A 19350-nucleotide genomic window follows, 5' to 3' on the forward strand; every position below is an offset into this window, starting at 1 on the left:
AAAATATTACAATTAGATTTATCGATTCTATTTAATTGGTTAACCAAATCGGTAAAATTTAACACAAACATGAAGTGATGAAGTAATGTCTTATTGTCAGCACGTGTTAGAGGGTATGGCCAGTGGTGGTATTTACTTCACTACATTTATCTGACATCTTTAGTTACTTTACAAATTAAGATTTTCACACCCAATACATATAATGATCTTGTAAGATATGATGTTTTCTTGGAAATTAAACTACCCAACAGTTTACTCAAGTACAGTCAACAGAAAATTAGTTGGTAGCAATTATGATACATTAATAATATTTTGAAATTTTCTTGGTTCCAGCTTCACAGATGTGAGGATTTGCTGCCTTTCCTGAAGATAATTGTATAATTTTAATGTGTTTTTAATAGCTTTGAGGTTTGGACTGTTGGTTGGACAGAACAAGCACTGTGAAGGTGTCACTTTGGGCTCCGGGTAATTGTGACAGAATTTCTCACTAGTGTAATAATCAGCAGATGATTCCATTATGAAAATAATATTTAGTTGCAGTCCTACACAATAAAATTCAAAATGAGCTCCACCTCATCCAACTACAACATTAAACTCCTGCTTTTACACTAATGCATGAGCAATAATAGTCTCATAATATATGTATATACTGTATAAATATAATACTATAACATTTTTCTGCATTGAGCACTTTTACTTTAAATACTGTGAGTACATTTTTCTGATTATACTTAGATTTGCTTGTTACAGAATACTTTTCCGGTGTGGTATTAGTACTTTTACCTAAGTAAAGGATCTGAATCCTTCCTCCGCCACAGGTTATGGTCTTTATGTGGATTCAAGCTTTGAGCTATTCAGTTATTTTTCCTTCTCAGATTGTTTCATTCGACGATTTTAGAGACATCTCTTCACAACAACTAAGATGCAAAAATTAGACAAAAAAACCTGTGAAAATCCAGTACATGGGTGTTAGTCCTCTCAACATGCCACAGAGGTTTTGGTGTTTGCTCAGTCGATGTGACATCTTTGTTACATACACACTGACCACTGTATGTGCTTTAGCTGTACCAGATGTGGATGCTTCAGAGACCTTGAATGAGGCTCAGCTCATTATCTCCTTAGCCCTCTGCATCGACACTAATCCTAAGAGAGTACAGGAAAAAACGCTTTCCAGACAAGCCTCATTAAATATTTACTGTGTTTGGCCACCATCAACAGCTCACACAACAAACACCCACAGATCGTTTGCCTCCCCCCCCCCCCCCCATTCATGCCATGTGTTGCTGTCGCTGTAGGCGGCGGCGAGACGCTGAGGTGGACTTTTTTCCTCCTTTATGTTATTGGCTGATAACCACAGATTGTGGGCAGGTCTGTGATGCGTGATGATGTTAAATATTAATGTCTGGAGATGATTACTGCGCTAGATGGAGAGAGGCAGGAAGTGCGGTGGAGGTGACACCCTCATTCATCACTGGGGCCCTAACAGAATCTAAATCCTCCCTGTGTTTTTAACCTTGGTACCCCGGGGAAGAGAGGCGAGGGGAGGGGAGGGGAGAGGAGGAGACGGAGACGAGGGTGGATAGGGTGAGACAGGGAGAGAGATGGAGCAGAGGTACGAACGGCTAAAAGAAACAAGGAGAGGGAGAGAGAGAGCTGACACAAAGCGAGTTATGAGCAGCGTGTGAAAAGGATGCTGAAAGAAACGTAAAGATAGATCGATGGATGCAAAGTGAAACCGAGAGAGAGCATAAAAGAGGAGGTAAGATGGTGAAAAATAGAGCTGCATACTGTATAACGTATCGTGCTCCTCTCCTCGGCTGACCTGTCAGCCTATCCCATGTGACAGGCTGACGGATGTGCAGAGAGGAACTCTTATCTTATTTTGTCAAGGTCTGGCAGTCACTCAAGGGCTATTCAGCATAAATAAACAAGTGTGAGGAAAATGGCAGCCATCTCACCTTCTTTTCCGTGGTGTCATTTTCCCCAGACGTATCACTACCTCCACCTCCTTATTTATTTAGCTGGGCACAAAAGGGGTCTGGACTGCCTATTACCCACCTATTATCTTCGGGAATCATATCATCATATTGAGCACCACAGAAAGAGCAGGCTATTTTCTTTTTCAACCACGAGTCCAAATAGGGGTTGGCTGAGAGAAGCGGAGGCAAAATATATACTTATGAGACTTCTGAATGAGACTCACATATCATGCTGTTAGAGCTTCAGAGCTGCGTTTTTCATTTTTACTGCCTGACTCTCAAAGCCAGATGCAGATGGGAGAAAGAGTTGCCACCATTGCCTGCTTTTTTTTCCTTTCTCCTCCACGTCTTCACCTCTTTCTCTATCAACTTCTCTGTCAGTCCCCGCTCCTCTTCCCTCCTCCTCTCCTTCACCCTTTCCCCTTGGTTATAAATTAAACTTGATCAATGACCTTTTCAGCCTGGCTTGTTTGCCTCTTGCCGTGTTCGCCGAGCGGCCTAATGGGAATCCTCATCCTCAGTCGGTGTGTGCAGGCTATGTTGTGGCCAGCTGAACGGGGCTCAGTTGGTTTGTAAGGGGCGTCTTGGGGGGATGAGCGGTACTGGATTGTAAGGGGCGTTTTGGGGGGGATGAGCGGTACTGGATCTGGCAACGTGCTGTACAGTACACCAGCCAGAACTGGAATCAAGAGGCTTTCAAGGATGAATGATGATGAAAGCTTCGAAAAGGCTGTTTATTTCCTCATAAAATAAGCTGTTTAATTTCATATTAGTCACTGCTGAGAATTTCAAAAGCCATTGTCCTGCCCATTATCATGGTTGGGGAATACACAAGAAATTTCTGTCTGAGCATGTCATGTGTAATTATTGCTTTTTATGGTTATCTCCTCCTACGCTTAGACGTGGAAATTCACCTGCCTGCAAACGTGCTCACCATGAAATAACACTAAATGCAGACAAATGTTCTCTGTCATGGCAGGAGTACCAGTCGTGCAACACCCTGCCTTGCCCCGACCTGAAGAAGACCACCCCGTGGACTCCCTGGACGCCCGTCAACATCTCTGACAACGGCGGCCACTATGAGCAACGCTTTCGCTACACTTGCAAAGCCCGCATCCCAGATCCCAGCCTGCTGGAAGTGGGCAGGCAGAGGATCGAGATGCGCTACTGCTCCAGCGACGGATCCACCGGCTGCTCCACTGACGGTGAGTGCAGAGTGGAAGAGACAGATGGTCTCTTTCCAGCTATCTCAGCCCCTGGATGTTTCTCTGTTATCTCACTCCAACTGGCTTTCTGCGTATCTGCGGGCCAGTTATTGGCCTCCTCGCCTCAAGCCATTCCTCCTGTCTGTGTGTCTGTTGTTCATTAGATCTCTCTTTCTTGCTTCTTCAAACTTTTCCCCTCTCTGTGTCCTGCAAAACTTAAACGTCGCTATCTTAATCAGCTCTCCATGTTTGCGGCCCCCTCCTCGACTTTATCAGCGGATCAAAGCATCAGGCGCGTTAATGAACTTTCAATCCACAAAGCCGATCAGCAGTTTACAACTCATTTTAGCCTTCCCCGCGCTATCTTTCATACACAAGCACACACAGATGCAAATGCTCAAACTCAAATTAGAGTCTTGCAAAGAAGCACAAACACGCTCCCTTTATCCATCATCCCCTCTGCACCACGCAGTCTCCGTCAGCCACACCCCTGGTGAATTAGACGCTGTAAACGTTTGTACAAACAGGCTGCTAATTGACAAGTTGTTTATGTTGTCAAGTGGAAGTATCCATATTAGAGGGGAGACAGGCGCGGTGGCACCACACCACAGCAAAGAGGCTTCGAATACAGATGCAGCAGTTAAAGTTTGTTTATGGCGTTGCTCTTTGCCTCAGAGGGAAAAGCAGATTTTTTTCGGGGGCTTTGGAGTTAGCGCCCGGCTAAACTGCGGTGGCCTCCCATCACTCTGGGTGGTCCGTCGCTGCACCACTCACATGCCACATGCCGTGGTAATCATCAGGGTTAGCCCTAATGTGCACTATCAGTGGGGCTTTCTCTCTTTCAGTCTCTCTCTTCGTCCTCATTTCTGATTATCAATCTCTGTCGCGGGTACAAGTTGTTCTCTTCACACTTTGAAGCCGACGCTTAAATTCTCCTGAAGGGCTTTAAACAAGCGTTGGCAGGCACAGAGAAAACCTGACTACAGACTCGAAGCCTTAAGAGGAGTGACAGCCACACATCCAAGACATTAGCGAACAAAGACTTGAGTTTTAATAGGTCTGTCTTGTTTCTGATTAGCAGGAGGAAGTAACAGACACTTTGTGTTTCATTAGAGGTTGTCACCAGAAGCTTTGACATCAGATTAGCTTCAGTGTTAATTATAGCAATTGAAAAGCAAGGGCTGAGGGTTCAGCACTCACTTTTGGCAATGTGTCAGTCCGTGTTGTAGGTTGTAAGCAGCCTGTGAGCTACAGCAGGCAGATGGTGACGTATGAGCTGCACAGCACAAGCTTCAAATCCCTTCAACAACCGGTGTTCAAACATGGGTGTTGTTTTCACAAATCTGGCGTCAGGAAAAATGAGAAACACTGTTAACTTGGATTATTAGGGTGCAAATTATATACCAGCTGCAGTATCAGTGCTGCAGGTTACAATTAGACCTGTTTTTTGGAGGTTTTAATTTCCCTATTAGCAGACACAGACTTCATTATGCGATCAGTACCAAAGATCATCAACAGCAGCGATTTGTCATGATGCTAGTGCACTTTCTATTGTTCCTATAATGCCATTTAAACAAGATACAGTAAGTAATTAACATCCCTGCAGGCAATGTTGTTGGTCTACCTTCCCTCAAAACATAGCCTTGTGAATACAGCTGTGATGTTATATGAAATAAATGTTTTTTTTTAAATGCTCAGTGAAACAAATTGCTTTTCAAGATCAAAACTGGTTCAGTCAAAGATGCGGTTGTTCTTTTTTTCAAAAGCGCAACTCGTGCACATTTGAGGGGGAAAAAAGACTGCAGCGCAGAATATGAAACGCTTTGTTCTCTCTTTATAAAAATGTTTCTACTCCAGTTGTAGTGAACAGCTGGAGTAGAAACAAGACCCACTGAGGAGTACGTGGCCTCTGTGTGCTGCTCTCCTCTTGTCCCGCGTTGATTGTTCATCTCCAGACTTCAATATGATTCACTTCTCGGAGGAGTTTTAGGTCATAACTGTTGAAGAAGAGGATGGACTCCAGTGATCCACTTCTTCATTTCAACCATTATCAAACTTGCCATCCATCTGGAGAGCACTGGTGTGTGTATTTCTGTGTGTGTGTGTGGGGGTGGCTTGACATGCATTTTTGCCAGTTTTTGTGAGTGGGTGGATATGTGCATCTGTTTGCGTGTGTGTGTGTGTATGGCATTTTTCCAATACGTCCTCCACCTCCCCCCGGCCTCCTCTCGTAGATGCATTGGGTGCCTGAGCCCCTGGGACAGCAGTTAACTTCGCTTGAAGCAAGCGGCCACTGCAGAATAATTACCGCCACAGCAGCGGTGTGTATTGATGTCCACTACTGGGGCAGGGAACGCCGAGATCCCTCTGAGATGATGAGCACCAAAAAGGAATGGCGTGTCACCTGATAAAGATTTACTATTTGCATCAGGCGGCTTAGTTTCGATTAGAGCTTCATACACAATCTGGGCTGCTCTGTTATGAGCCGTTACAAAACAGGTTGTCATGTGAGGAGTTACTTGAAAAGTGTAATCAATTACTGAGTGGAAAATAATTACATTAGCTTGCTAAACAACCAAAATAAATAGCATTGCTTGTTACTATACATTTATTACTTCAGTTCCAAATCCTCCACACACACACACACCACGTGTAAAGTATTTAACACGTGTAGATAAGACACACCAATCTAACAGCTAACATTAGCTTAGCTTCTATGACTGAGCACATGAGCTCTCCAGAGAAGTCCCATCCTCAACTATAGGCCTACTAACTGAATGTAGGCAAGGCTAATCGTGGCTAAGCTGCAGCTAAAAAGACACAGCATACGGAAAAGACGACTTACGTGTTAGAGAGAGGCACATTTATCTTAGAGGACACTATCCCCCTTCCCACACCTGCTGCGCTACGCTAACGAACCCCAACAGTCTATCCTTTGAACGCACAGAGCAGAAATAATATCAACCCTCCATTAAACTCCCAGTTAGACAGCACACTGACCGATCCTCCAATCCTCAAATAATGAAGATTACTGAGAATTTGAACTGTATTGTAAGTAGTGAATTTCACATTTTAAACCCTGATGCTACTGAAAAAAGATTATTATAAAATGTAATGTGCTCCTGCAAACACTGCACCTCAATGTGTACGCGTGTGCTTGTACGCATGTGTGTCTTTATTTTCATACATCCCAATGAAATAGAAGTCAGTGAGGTAAAGTATGTGTAGGGAAATATTAAACTCCTTTTAATTAACATTCAGCAGTCAGAAGTGACTTCCAAATGAATGTGCACTCCCTCCCACAGCCACAGCTGTCCTTCTTTTTGTTTTCTCATCTGACACCGATGCATGAGCTTTGAAAGAATACTTCGCTGTCTCGCCGCTTCCCAGCTACTCAATAAAACGCCCCCTCTGCCCCGTTGTCTGAGATCTTCTTCGCCTCCCCCCTGCTCGGGCAGAATGTGTTTGTAGCTTGGAGCATCAGAGCCATCAGATGAACCTGACATTTGACGATTTTGATTGTATTCTGAGAGGCGGCGCGTGTTATTGACACACACCTGGAAGTCTTATCTGTGACGCACAGATATAGAGAATTAATCCTGGCATCACGGGAGAGAATAAATTGTTGTCTGAGATACGTCAGCGGTCCGACCTCTTCCCAGCTACTCTTTATCTTTTTTGTGTGGTTCTCTCACATTAAGATGTCTATCTGTCTTTATTATGAGAGACAAATTAGGAATGATTTAGCCAAGCATTTACAACGAGCTTTTGTATAACATACTGACTTGTTTCGTATCAGTGATCACAGCTTAATGATAGCGATGAGTTAATTACTTCTGCAGTGATTTAAAGGCCTCTCGTCATGTACACCCAGTGATTAGTCTTGTAGCTTTAGTAGACATTTTTCCTTTTATCACATCTCACATGCCTGAATAAAAAAAACAAACATTTGGTCTTTTGCATAATTGCCTGCATAGACATGTATTTTTAAACGGATAATCCAACAGGCAGTTCATAAAACATGGCTTTCCTTTTACTGCCTATTATGTGACTTTCCCCTTCACTCAGTAATACTCAATAATACAGTATCTCTTCATATAATACTTATATATTAATTAACACAATTAATAGCAGTATTAAGGTGGTTTACACAAAGGCAGATGGTTTATGCATATTTCCCATCCTGCACACTGCTCTAAACACATTATGTGTTTTCCTGTAGACAGTGTTAACAGTGTAGCATATCAGAGTGGTTTACTCAAAGAGCAGCACAATTAAAGTTACTATAGATGCAAATAACCGTGCTAAACTCCGCCCTCCTTAGATATTGTTGCATGTAAAGCATTCTATTCACATCGGTCACATTTGCAGGTTACACTCATAATGGCATCTTAAGTATGCACTTGATGGCTGCATGATATTGTGCTTAAGGACTGATGCTAAAGCCACAAACAGTCAGCATCCTCATCAGTTGATGATGTGTGTAGAAGGCATGGAAATAAAGGAGCATTGTTTTTGTACTGCAGAGTAGAGTTAGTCCTATATGATAATTAAAACTATGATCAGACTGTTGCAGTAGTTCATGAAGTGTATGCCTGTTGATCTGCTTATGTTAACTTGAGGACTACAGCGTGGGGGCGGAAAATACATAATACTATTCCAAATAACATTGGCTGGGGTTGCTGGAGTTTAAACTTCTCCGAATCCAATAAAGACCAGGACAGAGGCGCTAACATTTCCATAAACTCTGATATCATAGCAAACACTTTCAACACAGTGAAGAGATACTACAAAGTGGATGTGCCAGTCATGAACTAAGCTTTCATAACCTGACGAACTACTGCAGTTAGTTGATAATGCGCTCCCTGCCTTTGGATGTATCTCTTTATTGCTACTGTAGGTTGTCAGCTAGTAGCCAGACATGCTAATGGTTGCAGCTCACATTAAAGCAGATAAACACACTGCGAAATCCACATTTTCCACTTCTGCTCTTGTTTTTCGTTTTTGAAAAAGTCTTAAGCAAATACACTACCCTCAAAACTGTTTAAATAGCAAGTATGCACACCATTCAGGAGGCTGAGAATGCCACAGCTTGACGGGCCTTCTGTACGCACTTTCGACTGGACACTCGCTGTTCGGGTTTTGTGAGCAGTCAATTTCTAACCAGCCTGCTATAGTCTGCATACAGCTGGAATTCATCCTCCCACTGTCGCCAGGATTGAAAGCAGCTACCTGTCTGTCATTAGTCAGCCTCTAACTAAAAAAACTTCTCTGTTATTATTCACTGTGTCTCTGCCGCCTTAGGCCAGCCCACCGCACAAACTGACAATTTAAACGATGATTCCTGTGAAGCCATATGTCTATGAAACAGACATGCCAGCCTGATTTAATCAATATCTCCACATAATGGGAAGGAGTTAAAAGTTCAGTCGCCAGTTTTGTGGTGCAGCGGTAGTATTATCGAGCTTGAAAAGGCTTTGAAATCAGGCATTCATCCCAGTTTTTTTTCCCATTTGCATCTCACAAAGACAGCAGCAGACACACCGAGGGAAAAGAAAGCACTGGAAAGATGAAAGACATTTCTGTAGAAGGTTGCGAGTTTGTAATTTTGCCGGCTTGTGTCGTGAGTGATGGCTTCATTTTTTCCCGTGGAGAAACGGTGGCGTGTCAGCAGCCTGATGTGTTTCACTTCAGCTGATCTGATATCAAGGCCAGGGCCTTCTCATGGGCGACAGATTAGTTTCTCTCGCACGGATGTCATGAGCAGACACTGAGCAGACACAGGACAGTGCTGAGGGACGCCTCTGACAGATGACAACCACTCCTGTATCCTTATTGTCTTTCTGTTTTTCTGTCCAGCTCTCTCTCCCTACAGTCAGAGCTCTCCTTTCCTGTGGACGTCTCAGTGTTTATCGAGAAAGAAACAGAAGTAGCTGAGCTCATAAGTCATCACACAATTGAGTTACACATCACAAGTCTGGTTCTCGAGGTGCTTGTTTCTGTTGGAAACTGCCACAAATTAATAAAAGTTTATGTGAATGTGGATCTGTATTTTCATTTTGATCAACATATAGTCCTTATTTTAGTAAATTAAAGTTTAGTTAAGGCCATGCAACTTTTTTCTAACTTGTGTTTTTCAATAAGGATCGACTGGAAATGTAATGTAAAACAATATTAATTGAGATAGAGAAGGTCTCCATCACTGTGCAGCATCTTTGTAAAGGATGGAGGAGGATAAGGCATGATTCCCCTGGAGTCTAGACGCTGGTGATGGTGGAGGTGGAGTAAAGCCAGTAGGCGGATAATGGAAGCTCTCAGTTGAATCTCCCAAAAAGGGAGGCGGTGTCAGCTTGTGTAATAGCAAGTCTGAAAGACAGAATCACAGACTTGCAATGATGAAAAAAGAAAATGTCAAACCGCCACCAAATCTTCATTAGGAGTGCGTATGCTTGAGGGTTTATTTTGAAAAAATACACAATAACCATATGTGCAGTTACACTTAATTGTATATATTGCAATCAATCAAATCCAGTATTACACAAATACTGTACAATTCTCTCTGTTGTCCTGCTGTCTGTCTTTCTTGTCCAATCAATCTGGCACACTAGCTTAACCTGTGGTATAGCTGCATCTCTTCAAGCACAAAGTATAAGTTAAGTATGTGACCTTGCCTGTTCCCTAGATAACTGTCAGATGGACTTCAAGATTCAAGAGTCTTTATTGTCATTGAACATGTCAATGAAATTTTCATTGCAACCCCCATGTTAGGAATAGATAGTAAGAAAGATAAGAAGATTAGAAAGAATAAAATTAAGATAACTACAATAAAATTAAATAAACATGCAGTAAAAATATTTGAAAAAGCAATTAAAAATATAACAGAATGAAAATATACTAAGGCAATAAAATATACTAAACAATAAACAATAAAATATGGAAGTGAAATGTGCAACAGAATAAAATATACCAGTGGACAATAAAATATACCAATGAAAATGGAATGTGCCAATATAGTAAAAAAAGAATATAACTTAGTTAAGTGAAGTGTGTACCTAAAAGTTAAGTACACAGAAGGTGCAGGTGGAGGTAGAGGTGTAGGTGTAAAGTGCGGTGTGCAGTGGCTCATAGTTCTCACAGTCTCTCACTGCAGTGAGGGGCTGCTGGGGGTGATAGCTCTGACAGCTCTGGGGAAGAAGCTGTCTCTCAGTCTGTTGGTGGTGGTGCAGATGTTCCTGTACCGCTTTCCTGATGGAAGCAGTACAAACAGTCTGTGGCCCGGATGGCTGGGTCCATGGCGATGGATCTCGCCCTCAGGAAGGTCAGGAAGGGGGCAGCCCACGATGCCCTGTGCAGTTTTAACCACCCATGCCCGTTTTTTTCTTCTCCTGTGCCGTGCAGCTGCCATACCACACTGTCACACTGAGGCAGAGGATGCTTTCAATTGTGGCCCTGTAGAAATTGACGAGCAACCGAGAGGAGAGTCCAGCCCGTTTCAGTTTCCTGAGGAAGAGCCTTTGTTGTGCCTTCTTCACCAGGCGGGAGGTGTTCATGGACCAGGAGAGATCAGATGTGATGTGGAGGCCCAGGAACATGATGTTGTCCACACGCTCCGCCACTTCTCCGTCCATGAGGAGGGGGGCGTGATCCGTCTTTCTGGACCTCCTGAAATCCACAATGACCTCCTTGGTCTTCCCTGTGTTCAGCACCAGGTTGTTGGCTGAACACCACTGGGTGAGCTGGCGTATCTCCTCTCTGTAGTGGGTCTCGTTGTTATCTGAGATGAGACCCACTACTGTAGTGTCGTCCACAAACTTCACGACTGTGTTAGTGGGGTGTATGGCAGCACAGTCGTGAGTAAACATGGTGAAGAGGGCCGGGCTGAGCACACAACCCTGTGGTGTGCCTGTGCTGAGGACCAGAGGGGATGATGTTGTGTTCCCTATTCTCACCACCTGAGGCCTGTTGGTGAGAAAGTCTCTGATCCAGTGGCACAGAGACGCAGGCAGACCCACTGCGTGTAGCTTCAGCGCCAGATAAAGTCTACAAATAGCATCCTGACGTAGGTGTTGGGCTGCTGCAGGTGGGTCAGGGCTGTGTGCAGGGTGATGGAGACAGCATCCTCTGTGGACCGGTTCCCTCTGTAGGCGAACTGAAGGCTGTCTAGGTCCGAGGAGATGAAGTCTCGGATGTACCTGAGAATAATCCACTCAAAGCACTTCATGATTACCGGGGTCAGAGCAACAGGCCGGTAGTCATTCAGGCAGGTGATGGATGTCTTCTTCGGTACCGGAATGATGGTGGAGGACTTGAGGCACTCAGGAACCGTAGACAGCTGCAGGGACAGGTTGAAAATGTCCAGGAACACTCCTGCTAGCTGGTCAGCGCATGTCCTCAAAGTCTTGCCTGACACCTTATCCGGTCCTGCAGCTCTGGCGACTTCACAACCTTATTGCAATTATTCTTGACACCAAATTTGCAGGGTACCATTGGACTACTGCTTCATATTTGCCCCCAACATGGCACTCACTCAGTGGCACAGGTTTTGGTGACATAGAGTCAACAAATTAGCCACTGCTTGTCAGAAAAAATCTATTTTGTTGACACAAAGCTCAGCATTCCTGCATGAGATTATGGCTCTGAGCTCTTAAAAACAGCAGGCTTTGACAGTGCCTTCTAATCACGTTTCAGCAATAAAGATTAAAAACACCCAAGAAAAGTTTCTGCTCTCACATGTTCCGACTTAGTCACGAGCCTGTCTTCACCTGTCTCCTCTGACATTGGCTCACTTTCCGCTTTGGTGCTTTTTTTTCGACCAATCAGGCTGGATGCTACCTCTGAGTGGAGAGCAGTGCTGTGGTACTTCAAATTACCAGGGAAAAGGAAATGGTTTCTTTGATGGAAGCAAGTTTCCTTAGGTAGAAAAAAATCAATCCTGTTTGTACTGTTTGCTGGCAATTTCAGGTTGTTGGAGTGGGCCCATTCGTTTGAAAACACCTACAATTACGACAAACGCACACTTGAGGCCCGCCACTGCAGCCAGCTTTACCAGCTGGTATTTTGTGTTACCTGTGATTGTATTGGCAAGAGGGATAAATGGAGAAAAACTGGTCTCGAATTCCACCTCTTCATATTTGCTTTTTTTCTGCTGTGCTCCTTTAAACAAAAAGCAACAAAAGATGGTCATCATGAGAGCTCATGTGCAAGTAAACCAAGAGCGAGTTCAACAGCAGCCAGAACTGCACAGAAGAAAATACGTACTTGAAATCATTACACATTTTTCTTCGAGATTTGGTTCATTAAATTCCTTAAAGCACCAGTGCTTTGCATGTTTAAATGTCAAATCACGTTAAAATGGGTTTTACATTACAGCAATTTTCTAAAACATAGTGTGAAGTTTTAGGCTGATTTTTCACTTTGCAACCAGTTGTTGGTCTCAGTTCATTTCACTTAAAGTGACTTGAAACCTGCATGTGGAAGGTAATCCTTCAGAGAAAACATTTAGTTGCTCCTAGTTTTCTTGTCAAAGTCATGTTATTGTTGCTGGGACAATTCAACACTCTTCAATGGTACATTCAAGGACAAATTGCCAGTCAGCAGCTTAAAATCCTCTGTCATGCTGAGTTATGTTGTGAGAAAGTCAAACATGGGTGTTGTGAAAAAATGGTTGTTTGTGGCACTGAAAGGTTGCTGCTTGGCAGATGGCTTTCGAACTTTGGATGTCAGATGTTGGCAGTGATGGAAACAAATGTGTGTAGAAATGCAACCACAAACTGGGGTTTAACCTGCTGCAAATCTTTTTTAACATTTTCAAATATGGACAAAGACAAATATGACTACTATGCTAGTGGGTCAGATATTGTACTTTCAGTCTTTGTACCCTTATAAGCCCAAACATTACAGACAGTGACACTACACTCATATCAGGCTAGAACATCTTTGTTCTTGTTACCTGTGCATCTGTGTGTCTGTACATGAGCACCGATCCCTCCAGCTCTCCAGGGCTGGGCTTTTAATTGCACCTTTACAAACTTTTAATTGGCTCTTCCATGCGGACATCCCTCTGGAGGGTTTCTGGGTCAACCTTTGCTTGGCAGACCTCAGGACAGTTCAGGGAGGACTGTCACGTTGCGCCACTGTATCCCAGAGCTGTATCCCACTGTATGGCGTGACGCATGCAAAAGCAGCCATACATTTTTTTACATATGGAAAAAAATGGGTTCCTCCACAGGGAGACATTGCTGATCTTAAAGTAAAAGAGGAGGAAGGAGGAAGAGTAATGAGGAGTAAATGTGCATTTCTGAATCTAGGACAGTCTGAAGCACTTATTTTTTTCAGTGTGGTCCAGTGTTGCTCTGATGTTGATAAAACTCACACATTACAGTGTACATCTCTCTTCACTGTGGAAGGTTGCGGGTTTTTCCACCTCTCCGTCTCTCGCATCTGTCTGTCTCAAATCAGAGTTGTTTCTCCAGCTTGCAGGTGTCATCCCATCTCCATCGCTGCGTCGCAGTCTCTTTTTCTCACTTCTTTCACTGTTTGACTACCTTTACAGCTGCCTATACAGTACATTAGACTGCACAGCATTGCGTGTCTGTGTGGCCTCACAGAGCCCCTGTTCCTCGTTTTTCCTTCTCACCCGTGCATTCATCTATATTCTCTCACACACACAGAAGTTCATGAGTTTGTTTACAGTGTATTTTGCCTTTGAGCAGGGCATAAGGCTGAGCAATGGGAGGGAGGAGGGAACTTTTTTCATGTCCTAGTTTCTTTGCGGCGGGGACTATTGGATGTTGCACTGTGTCCTTCTTAGTTCTGGCTCAGCCCAGCTCGTCAGGAGAGTGAGGATTAATTCTCGCCGGCTGTGTGTGGTTCTTGTGCAGATCAATAGATCCAGTCGCTGCCTATTGGAGAGGGATGGCACCACGCTGTTTGTTTTGGCGACAGCAGGGCAGCCCCTGTGCAGTTGTGTTAACAATACACACAGTAAATCAGAGCAGTCTCGAGCCAAAGCTTGAGCGAGCGAAGTGAGAGAAGTGCTGTGTGTAGTGGACACTTGTGTAAGTAAGCGTCCACGTTTGCTTTTGTGCACACCTGTATCGGTGCGTGCATGGATGTTTGTGCATGTGTGTCCTGATTTAGGCTCTTGTTTGCATGAGGATGATTATAAAGTACTCCACTGCCTTTAGCACAGAGCAACAGTCCAGTCCCTTGGGCTACGGAGGGCTTGATAAAGACTACAGGTCACAGTGGCAGGCAGGGCGGTCCGTGCCACTGCCTGCTCAGAATCGATAAAGAGCGGGAGCCTCGACGGGCCTGTCAGCGCTCACGCCAGCCTGATGCCGGGGTGAGTCGGCCTGTGCACTGCCAAGGTCGGCCGTAGTTATGAAGAGGTCGAGGATTTGGGCTAGGTAAACACACTGTCCTCTCCCTGAGAATACAAAGCAGCCGTGCCAGGCTAACTGTCAGTGAAAAGAGCACGCTGACAAAACAACGAGGCCAGGCTGGAGGACAGAGAGGGGGAGCGAGACAGAGACAAAAAGCAAGAGAAGGTTAATAGGAAAGATAGACGGAGAGGAAGAGAGGGATAAAGCGAGGCAGCGAACTAAATAGGTGAGATAGGGATCACAAAAAAAAGATTCGAAGGAAGGTCGCTGTGGCATGGTCGAGTGGTTCAAACTCAGGATCCAGATGTGATTATGCTGTCTGTTTCAACGACACGAAAACTCCGTCCTTTACGGGCGAAGTGATAGAGACTGAAAGAGCAGAAGGAGACGGAACGGAGAACGATGCAAAGCAGAAGGAGCACAGACACAAAATGAAGTCTTCCATTGTTATCTGAAAAAGTAGATAATAGCTCCGTTTGTTGAATGAATCATCAGAGAAGTGCTTGGACGGTGAAGGTGATTATCATTCACTCAAACAGATGAGTTCACTCTTTTCATTCAAAAGGCCCAGAAGCTTTCTCTCTACACTCATTCTGCTCAATTCCACGGTGCTGATTAATGCATGCGGTAATAATAGTTTAATAGAAATTACAGCTTCATATTTCATTAAGAATCCTCTGTTCGACTCATTCCAGACGAGAGTACACAGATTAGTCAGCTGATGTTGTTTGATGAGGGGGCGCGTTTGCCTGTTGACAGGACACACTCAGCTCTCACTGAATCCCTCTTTAGAGAATGACAAGAAGTCTGTGAAGAATTAAATGATGGATTACATTTGTGCAGCTGATTTCTGGCGCCATCAATGTGATATCAGCTTCTGCACTGGATTTATCCATCTAGCTGCTCCATTCTGTTGCGTGAATTTTTCATGGCTTTTTTTTTATCTCTGCTCTGTGGCAATTAAATCACAAGTACATTATTTGGAGAAAACAAATACTGGATAAAATTATGTTTTTTAACCAGTCATGTTACTTTCTACAGCCATGTTAGCTGCTCTGTGCTAGTATGCTAATGTTTAGCAGGTGTAATGCTTAGTACATCTTAGCTGGGCTTTAACATGACAATGTTTGCAAATTTGCACTACGCTAAGTGCAGCTGAGCCTGACAGGAATGTTAGTTTTGCCAGTTTTAGGTCAGAAACTTAAGTGTATGGCTTTTACCTAACTTTTACCTAATGATGGTACCATGTGATAAAAAGATAAGGTTCAACGTTATTTCAGTTCATCCTGAGGGAGGCTTCAATGACTGTAGCAAATACCATGGCAATCCATCCAATAGTTGTTGAAATATTTCATTCAGAACCACAAATGTGAACCTCATGGTGGCTCTAGAGGAAAAGCCATTGGGCTTCATCCTCTTGGGATCACGGAAATGAGCAGCGAACAGACAGACTTGCAAGTCTGTGCAAGTAATTGATTAATAAAGATTATCTTGAATAAATGAATTGACCTTTGTGTGTCTCTTTGCCTGAGACGCCAGAATAATCTCAGGTATAACTTAGTAAACAGACAGAGCTTCAGACTGACAGCACCTCTTAGCCTCTACACGCTATGCACACAGTGTTCCAATAGTTGGTTTTTATGAAATCTGTTGAATAACTTTACTGCACAAAATAATTTCATAACAACACAAAACATGAAGTGCTCACTGCTCTTTCAGCACGAATCAAGCTGAAGCTCTTAGAGAGACTGTTACTCCAATAGCTTTAGAGTAAAGAGTAGGCACTGTTATCAAGAGCTGCTCTTGACTCTCTGCCCTCCTCTTGCTCTTCAAAACAAATGCACACGGTGATGCGAGGAAGGAAGGACAATAACATCCGATTTCTTGCAGAAAACTGCAAGGTTTTATTGGAAATTTCGATTGAATGCTGAGAAAAATAACACCGCAGGCGTGACCTGCAGCAGAAGCTGTTCCGGCAATAGCCTAGTTTTTTATTCGTCAACTCTATCCCCAACAGGAGAGGTGCTTCGTCTTGGCAGGATCTCTGGTCACACGGTGAACGGCGGCTGGTCTTCCTGGAGTTCCTGGTCCCAGTGCAGCAGAGACTGCAGCCGGGGAATCCGCAGCCGGAAGAGGACCTGCAGTAACCCAGAGCCCCGGTACGGAGGTCAGACCTGCCTGGGGCCAGCACAGGAGTATCAGGAGTGTAACATCACCCCTTGTCCAGGTAAGAAATGCACACATATACACATGCTACAAGCCAGTTTTACACACCAAGACACACATACTGTACACACAAATACCACTGGTGCAATAAACAGAGGACACACAGAGATAAGAACCATTTCACGACCAGGAGTCAATTACTCTGCCAGCTTTCTTTTTCACTCACACACAGATAAATACACACTACTCCACACCATACTCAAGCTATGTTTTTCCTTGATTAATGGATAAAGAATTGCACCGACAAAGTGGCTTACCAAATCATCAGGAACCACAAAAGAAATCAGTTGCAGATAAGAGGTGTGACGAAGACCCCAATTTACACCAGGAATCAGAGACAATCCCTGTGGTGCTCCAGTATGTAATTACATTGCTGGGTAATTATTCTGCCAGCTATGGGAGGCCATATTCTGTTGTGAAAAGCCTTGAGACAATGTATTTTCAACACTCCTCAAAGCGGAAGACAGAGAGAGGAAGCTTTCTAATTAAAAGAATACTCTGTCTGACGAGGGAAGTAAGCTGTCTAAATGGAAATCCAGTGCTTAGTTTGGCATAAAGCCCACCTGGTATCCAGCACAGGCGCCAAACAGACAAGCAGGAGCGTCGTGTCAGATGATTATTAATCAAACCCCCTGGAGTCGAGCTTAGGTAGCCCACTAAAAACCTGGATCTGCGTGTCATCTTCGGTAGCCGCAATCTGTCTTCATAGCTGCTGCCACGTTGTAAGCAAGCACAAGAACGCGAGAGCGCGAGTGGCCATCAATACTATTTTTACAGCCTGTTAATTCATTCAGTGAAAGTGCACGCCATTCAGCTCCAAACAGCTTGAGCACAGTGGCTAATAGGGTAAGCTGTTATGAGCTGCTTAGATGGAGCTATCAGAGCTGAGATGAAAACTTCGGATGGATCTAAGAGCATCAGATTGTTTTATTCAGGAGGGCTCTGCCTGTATGGTTGCCATGAGTGTGTTCCCCCGGAGTAAAATGTCGAGCGAATGTACTTTGATTTTCCTGCGGCGCATCACTATGCAAATACATGTAGTACACCTATTGAGTTGACTGAAATAATACCATAGCTACAGCGTGTTGATGAACAACACCGCTCTCCTGTCCCCCAAAGGAACCGACTTAACCCAGCCTGAGTAGCAATGAATACTAATGCATACTCAATTAGCACCCCTCTGAAAGTGAGATATTATTTTGAGCCAGGCAGACCATGCCTGGTAGACCAATTGTAATCCTCCTATGGCTAATCCAGTGCTTTTTTAAATGCGTTAGTTCACTGTGAAGGAGAAGGAGAGAAAATGCGCTATGCCTGCCATCCATCTGGTTTGGAAACAAATGAATCTGTGTTTTTCTTGTGTCTGCGCCCGAGATGAGACGATCTGTCATCAAGGGCCAGGAATCGACTTACGTGTCACTTTGTGATAGAGAAATTACACCGAGATGACAAAAAGCATCGGCAACTTCAATTACCTGCAGTGTGCTGCCAGCCATCATCAGGTCTTTAAAAGCAATTCTCAAGTGATTCAGAAAAGGGAATGTCTCTCTGCCACAATGAAGCAAGGTTTTATCCAGATGATTGACCAGAAGGATATTTACTTCTGTAGTGATTCATGGCCAAAGATTGCCCCCATTTTATTACTCTCTTTCCTCCCCTCTCTTCATCTCTCCCGCATCTCATTCGTCTATTTATGTCTTCTTTGTGTGCTGGTACTGTCACGAATTTCCACATGTTTTTAACTGACTGTTGTTTGCCACTTGGCACCACATGAAGAAGGAACAACAACTGCGGATTGCGACGCTTCATTTATCTTTATTAATCAGAGGAGAGAATGTGGAGTTCGGAGGGGGGTCAGGCGTTTGCTGTAACAGCTGGGTGAAGCACACTTCCTGTCACTTCAAAACACTCAACCACACACATATTCAAATTGCTTCATATTTGTGCGTCACGCATCACTGTTCAGAATGGCTTGGAATGACTTCCAAACACTTGATGTTCAGAGGAAATTGTCTTTTGAAATGACCTGGAACTTAAATCCCAAAACAATGCAAGCAGAAATTTCAGGGAATATTCTTCTAGAAAAGAAGAAACTTTGAAGTTTAGCGACTACTTTGTGATGTCCTACATCAATTACAAGTACAAAATGTTAAGACTAATATAATCATACAGTTTTTTATGGATTAACATAAACAATATGTCACCGATATCCCCGGTTTAGTGGATGGCAGCTGGTCGTGCTGGTCTTCATGGTCCAAGTGCTCTGTGACGTGTGGAGGGGGACACTACATGAGGACGCGAACCTGCAGCAACCCACCGCCAGCTTACGGAGGGGACATCTGCCTGGGCCTGCACACTGAGGAGGCGCTGTGCAACACACAGCCCTGTCCAGGTACACACACGCAACCACACACACGCCTCAGTGATAAGCAGCTTAGGGCTCGACTCGGCCACCAATCCATCACAGGTTCATTGCTTATTTTCTTTAGTCTCTCAGAGGCCACTCATGCATGACTAATGTGCAGCTGAGGGCACACACAACTCACACGCGCACAC

The 19350-nt window shown here is 44.0% G+C and overlaps 1 protein-coding gene across 1 annotated transcript in view; it reads left to right on the forward strand.

Annotated features, from left to right (window-relative positions):
• sema5a (sema domain, seven thrombospondin repeats (type 1 and type 1-like), transmembrane domain (TM) and short cytoplasmic domain, (semaphorin) 5A) overlaps nt 1-19350 on the forward strand; it is a 121597-nt gene that overhangs the window by 90997 nt on the left and 11250 nt on the right. Inside the window, exons 16-18 of the mRNA XM_041961379.1 lie at nt 2959-3184; nt 16586-16795; nt 19016-19186. Of these exons, the coding sequence (XP_041817313.1) occupies nt 2959-3184; nt 16586-16795; nt 19016-19186 (607 nt within the window). The remainder of the gene's footprint in view (nt 1-2958; nt 3185-16585; nt 16796-19015; nt 19187-19350) is intronic.

This window comes from Chelmon rostratus, chromosome 20, assembly GCF_017976325.1.
Source record: "Chelmon rostratus isolate fCheRos1 chromosome 20, fCheRos1.pri, whole genome shotgun sequence".
Taxonomy (NCBI): Eukaryota; Metazoa; Chordata; class Actinopteri; order Chaetodontiformes; family Chaetodontidae; genus Chelmon; species Chelmon rostratus.